The sequence below is a fragment of the Hibiscus syriacus genome, unplaced genomic scaffold, assembly GCF_006381635.1.
Source record: "Hibiscus syriacus cultivar Baekdansim isolate YM2019G1 unplaced genomic scaffold, ASM638163v2 tig00000452_pilon, whole genome shotgun sequence".
In the NCBI taxonomy this organism is placed as follows: Eukaryota; Viridiplantae; Streptophyta; class Magnoliopsida; order Malvales; family Malvaceae; genus Hibiscus; species Hibiscus syriacus.
In genome coordinates, this window is record NW_024061787.1 from 2,672,714 (window position 1) to 2,678,705 (window position 5,992).

Here is a 5,992-nt window from a genome sequence, read left to right on the forward strand (position 1 = left end):
AATCACAACATTGGTCTACTGTTTTACACGAAGAGTACAATGCCTTATGGAAGAATGGCACCTGGTCATTAATGAAACTCCCATAAGGAAGAACCACAGTCGGATGCAAATGGATATTTCGAATCAAAAGAAATTTGGATGGAACTGTACTTCGATATAAAGCCCCCGTTTAGTTGCTAAGGGGTTTTTTCAAACACCTGGTTTTGATTTTGGAGACACATTCAGTCCAGTAGTTTGTTTTTCTACATTCAACACTGTTCTATCAGTTGTTGTTTCTAAAGGCTGGGACCTTCGACACATTGATATAAACAATGTATTCCTTCATGGAGATTTAAATGAAAATATTTATATGCAGCAACCTCCTGGATTTGAGCAAGTTGATGAGAATGGCAAGCCTCTCGTGTGCAAGCTTCAATTGGCTTTGTACGGTCTTCGACAGGCACCTCGTAATTGGCATGTAAAACTCAAAGAAAGTCTGCTACAACTTGGGTTCACAGTGTCTCGAGCAGATCCTTCCTTGTTTATTAAACAATCAAGCAATGGATACATGTATGTACTAGTTTACGTAGACGATATAGTTATGACAGGGCAATCGTCTACACTAATTGAAGAGGTTGTATCACTACTACAAGCTCGTTTCTCTCTTAAGGATTTGGGGGACTTAATTTTTTTTTTGGGCATTGAGGTTCAGTGTATTGGTGGCTCGATCTTGTTGAGTCAAAATAAATACATCCTTGAGTTACTTGAGAAAGGGATGATGGCAGCTACAGAATGTGCTACACCTATGGTAGCTACGTGCAAACTTTCCAATGAAACAAGAAACTTGGTAAGCAATGCAAGTGATTACAGGAGTGTTGTAGGCTCATTATTGTATGCCTGTCACACGAGACCAGACATATCGTTTAGTGTAGCACAAGTTGCACAATACATGCACGCTCCACGTGAAGCTCACTTTGTTGTCGTTAAAAGAATACTTTGCTACCCTAAACTTTGGCCTAGTTTTTCACCTGTTGACAATGGACTAAATATAGTTGCCTTTGTCGATGCTGATTGGGGAGCTAGCGTTGATGATTGAAGATCCATAATTAGATATGGCGTGTTCTTGGGCAAATGCTTAGTTACATGGTGCTCAAAGAAATAAAAAATTGTCTCCCGATTGACAATGGAGGCCGAATATAAGAGTGTACCAGATACAGCTGCTGACATAACTTGGATAAATGATTTCCTAAATGACCTTGGTATTCCACATTGTCGTGAACCGATTGTATGGTGTGACAATACCAGCATAGTGGCTATGAGAGCCAACCTAGTTTACCCTGCTCAGTCCAAGCATGTGGACCTTGACGTGAACTTTGTTCGGGAAAAGGTGGCAGCTGGTCAATTGCGAGTTAGCTATGTCCCTGCAATGCATCAAATTGTTGATGGCTTCACCAAACCATTAGCTCGAGCTGCGTTTGAGGAGTTTAGATCAAAAGTATGTGTGCATTCCTTTAAACAAATGAAACAAGAAGAAGCAGGGAAAATGTTAGCAGTCTAATGTAAGTGAGTGTACAACTTATCATAACAGATTTGTAACTAAGTCATGCACGTGGCATTAGCTAAATGAATCATTTGTTAGTTAGTTAGTAATGCAGTTAGAGTTAACTGCTTATATGATGTTCATGCTTGTGTATATAAACCAGTACATATCTCAGCAGTAAAAATATACAAGTTTTGCAGTATTTCAGTGTGCAAATTACTATTCCAACAAAGTACATTTAAATTTTTAAGGATCGTCTCTTTACTTTTAAAGGTTCTCTTTTAAACTAACAATTCGTTAGTCTAGTGTATAAAACATTATATCCCTTAAACAATGCCAGAGGTTAAAATCCTGACAATTGTGATTGAAACAAATTGGATTGGGAAGGTCACCCTCGCCTGTAGTACCGATCTGGATTAGTCGATCAATAGATCGGACACTGATAGTTATACCAAAATAGATTTCCTCTTAAAATATATGATATATGGCGTGATACATTTCTAGAGTTTGTAGTTTTATGTTAAACGCTTGTTGCAGATTAACCATATAATTTATTGAAACCCCGACGAATTCAGATCCCATTCAACCAAAATTAATAAAAAATCGTAAACACTTGATGAAGATTAACCAAAGAATTTCTTAAAAACAATTCCCATACGAACTAAATTCAGCTAGGCAGGCAAGACAACAGATCTGCGAAAGCTTTGGCAAGTATAAATTGTCCAAAAAAACGAAAGTTTTGAAGGGGGGCGAACAGGGTATTCTTGCAGATTATTGAAACTCAAAGCGCAGTTTAATCAAAAGCCAGTTAGGATTTAAAATGCAGATCCACTGCCCTTTGTCTTCCCAAGCATCACATCTTTAGCTTCGTTGACTTTCGAGGCAAGGTAATGGCTACCACCTGCATCGGGATGGTTCGCAACCATTACTTTCCTATGCGCTTCCTTCACCTTGTCCGGTGTCGCATTCTCCCTGTTAAAAGCATACACTATGAGTGAATGTGCCTTTCATGTATGCTCAATAATCTGAAATCATGATACTAGCTCTCAGTCATTATTCCGAAAAGCCGATCAATGTTTTACGATCAAAATATCACAGATTCATAATATATTATTGCTTTACGATCAATGTTGAATAATCCGAAAAGCCCATTATTCTTGGGGATGAAGTTCATAAATGCTTCAGTCAAGTATGCTCAAGAATCCAAAAGCGTAACATTAGCTCGTAGATAGATATTAACAATATATAACACATCCATAATATACAATTGCCTTACTTCAGGATAGAAGTGGAACAAAACTTACCGAACACCAAGGATCAATGCGGCTTCTCTTCTAGTCATCATAGGTTGGAAACCACCATCGTAAAATTTTCGTATTCTAGGTTTTGGTGGTCTCGTCTTAAGTGCTTGCCAAGCCTGGATTCCATATCTACCGGCAAGAGCTGCTGTAGCAACTGCAAGTCCAGCCAAAAATGGTGTAGCCTGATGAACATCTAGAAACTCATTAATTAAAAGGCTATAATATATAGACTTTAATTGGTTTAAACAACAAAAGAAACAATTGATCCTCCATTGCAGCTAAATTTTAGTTCAACAGGTTATCACTCAGAATAAGAAGTTATTGAAAGTCGCATTGTGTCCTACTATGTTTTCCATATTCTTCAGTTAGTCTAAAATATTAGGGTCAAATACAAACCCGTATCTGATGCTCACCCCTCGAGTCCAGGTAACATAGGTTTTCAATGCCAACAAGCTATTAACTCCTCCATAAGTCATCTTTTTACTAATTCTTGAAGGCTCACACACAGCTCTGATAGAACTGACCAAAAGCCATAAAAGAAAAGCTGCCTTGACTCTTCATTTTTTTGTAAAGTATCCATGTCTGATGCATTTTTAGATATGAACATGGAGATATGATCCTTCAAATACATGAAAAAACTTTAAATATACATATATATACCCATACCAAACACATTCTCATATCTAGCACTCACATGAGCGATATTTTAAAAACCTAGAGTCATAGCAAAAACAAGAGACCAAAGTTTCTTAGCATTAAATTGAAACATTGACAACGAAAATAAGCTCTCTCTCATGAATTTCAAAACATAAGCTGAGACTGAACCTTCCCTTCATTCTTTCTCATGTGTACTTCAACCGCCAAACCCCAACATCATCGGAAGTTAATCAAATGGCACACTTCTAACTATCCTACAATCAAAGCGGCTTTTTTCCCGAACATAGATTTCATCAGCATTGGAAACGTTTTCTGATTATTTCGCAGCCTATAGTATTCCAACACGAGCAAGAGTGTTGGAAACATGTATTGTTTCAACATGGATGATAAGCTCAATTATTTGACATATATGTATGTATATATATATATATGCAGTGCATCCCGTCCTTCGTACCCATATCCGGATACTTAGGATATATGCCAAGCCTACACAAGTATAAGAAAAGAGTGAGAGAAACAAAGTACAAAGACTATGTAGATCTCCGTATGCTTAAAACTTAGAAATCAAAAAGGCCTGTTGTACTATCTTCAGAACACAAAAATAAATTAAACCCTAGAGTTTCACCCAAAAAAAAACATAACAGAAAAATAGCATTATAACAATCTTTCCCCACTGAGCTAATCCCTTCTTTAGGGCAAGTTAAGCTAAATGCATTTCAATCAACAAGAAAACTAAACAATAACATTTTCTATTGAGAAAAAAAGACATTCATATTAGGAAGCTACATCGCATCCATAGTGAAATATAATTCCTGAAACCAGTGAAAATTATGAACTTGCATAACCAAAATTCAGGATTTAATTAGATACATAAAATACATGTAAAGAAAGTTCAAACAAAAAAAATAGGAAAAAAATATAAACCACAGGAAAATGGGAAAATAAATACGAAAATTGAAATGGAATAAGATAAGGAATACAATGAGATTTAAAATTTTACCATTTCTTTTATGGGATATCGGGTTCGACCTCAATAATCGGAAGGCTTCCAAATTTCATTAAACAAACAGGAAAAAATTTGTAGAAACTGCTACGGCTTTCAGCTTAAGTCAGAGAAACCAGACATTGATCGAGTTTGAGTTTTTTTTTTTTTTAGATACTTCGGCTTTTGAATTGTTCTAGACCGGCTACAACCTTTTTAATAGTTGAAGTCGGTCCATCCGGTCTAAACTTTGTGAAAGTAGGAATGGCCATTTTTCATTTAAAAACAAATGCGGTAAACAACAGTGCTGGTCCCTTATATTTTTAGCCTGTTTAGTTTTAGTCACTTATTTTGAAATCATTTGGTTTTGATCACTTTTATTTTTGGTCCATCTTATTTTGATCACTAAACCGTCAACTCTCAATATTTTATTAACATGACACGTTAATAAAAGTAGTTAAAATTTAATTCAATTGTTGAAATTTTGAGGGAATATTGATTTGACCTTAAACTTTACATAAAATAATAACTTAACACTTAAACTTTATATAGAATATCAAATTGATCTTGGAATATAGTTAAATTTCACCTCGTTAGCTACTACTCATCGGCTTCGCTGTACATAATCTATTGTTGCCAACACTTTACACCGTCGACCGCCATCGTCAATGACTATTGGATCTCAAAATTTTCATTTCACCTTTTTCCAATCATCCCAACATAAATATAATATATGTTTTACCAAAAAATAAAATATAAAAAATTGAAAATTTTAAAAAATAAAACTACTAAAATGCAAAGCATATGTGTTATAACATCCAAGCACTCAGTTATACATATCTTCTGCTTTTTCTTTGTTGAGTATTGCTCTTTCTCGAGGGAATGTGAAGATTGCATTGAAAACACCGAAGAAAACCCAAAAAACAACGATAAGAAACATCAACTCAGCCTGTAAGTTTTTTAAGGTTCCATTATTAGGGTATTTGATTTGAATAAAAAAAAGATCTTGATAACATCCAATGGTGAAGTGGGCAGTGGTGGAATTTTTTTTATTAATTACTTATTTTTCTAATTGTGTATACGTAAAATTTTAAAAATTTTATGTTATTAACATACGTGTGTCAATCCTAACAAGCTATTTTGAATCCTTCATTGAAATTATATGATCGAAATTTACTTGATCTTAACGGGCTCTAACAGCTTTACTATCTAATTGTCACCATAGTAATCCCAAGATAATTTCTGTGGATAGAACTTGTAACACCTTTTACATGTATCTGTCTCGAATACGAGTTAGAGATGTCACATAACAATTACAAAATAGTATACATTTGAAAGTTGGTAAAATTTTGTTTCTTTAAAAAATTTCAATTTAACCTTTTTCACCAAAATATCTTAATCGCGTAAAATCAAAATACAATATTTTAACATTCAATCGAGTTTGGTTTCAGGCAACAACTTGGCAATTTAATACTATTTCATATACTAAGTGAAAGTGCCTAAAAATTGTTTAATGGTTCTTCCTCGTATGTC

General features: G+C 34.8%; 1 protein-coding gene across 1 annotated transcript; it reads right to left on the reverse strand.

Moving 5' to 3' along the window:
- Window positions 1–2,057: 2,057 nt before the first annotated feature.
- On the reverse strand, window positions 2,058–4,632 carry LOC120205580 (mitochondrial import inner membrane translocase subunit TIM14-1-like). Its single transcript, XM_039205430.1, has 3 exons — window positions 4,478–4,632; window positions 2,824–3,002; window positions 2,058–2,491 (listed from the first exon to the last, which is right to left on the reverse strand). The coding sequence occupies exons 1-3, from the start codon at window positions 4,478–4,480 to the stop codon at window positions 2,335–2,337; spliced, it is 339 nt and encodes a 112-aa protein (XP_039061361.1). The 5' UTR covers window positions 4,481–4,632; the 3' UTR covers window positions 2,058–2,334.
- Between the last annotated feature and the right edge of the window lie 1,360 nt (window positions 4,633–5,992).

Coding starts and splice junctions, on each gene's coding strand:
- LOC120205580 (XM_039205430.1), bottom strand. Junction 2,492..2,823: donor GCATTGATCCTTGGTGTTCG/GTAAGTTTTGTT, acceptor TGCTTTTAACAG/GGAGAATGCGACACCGGACA.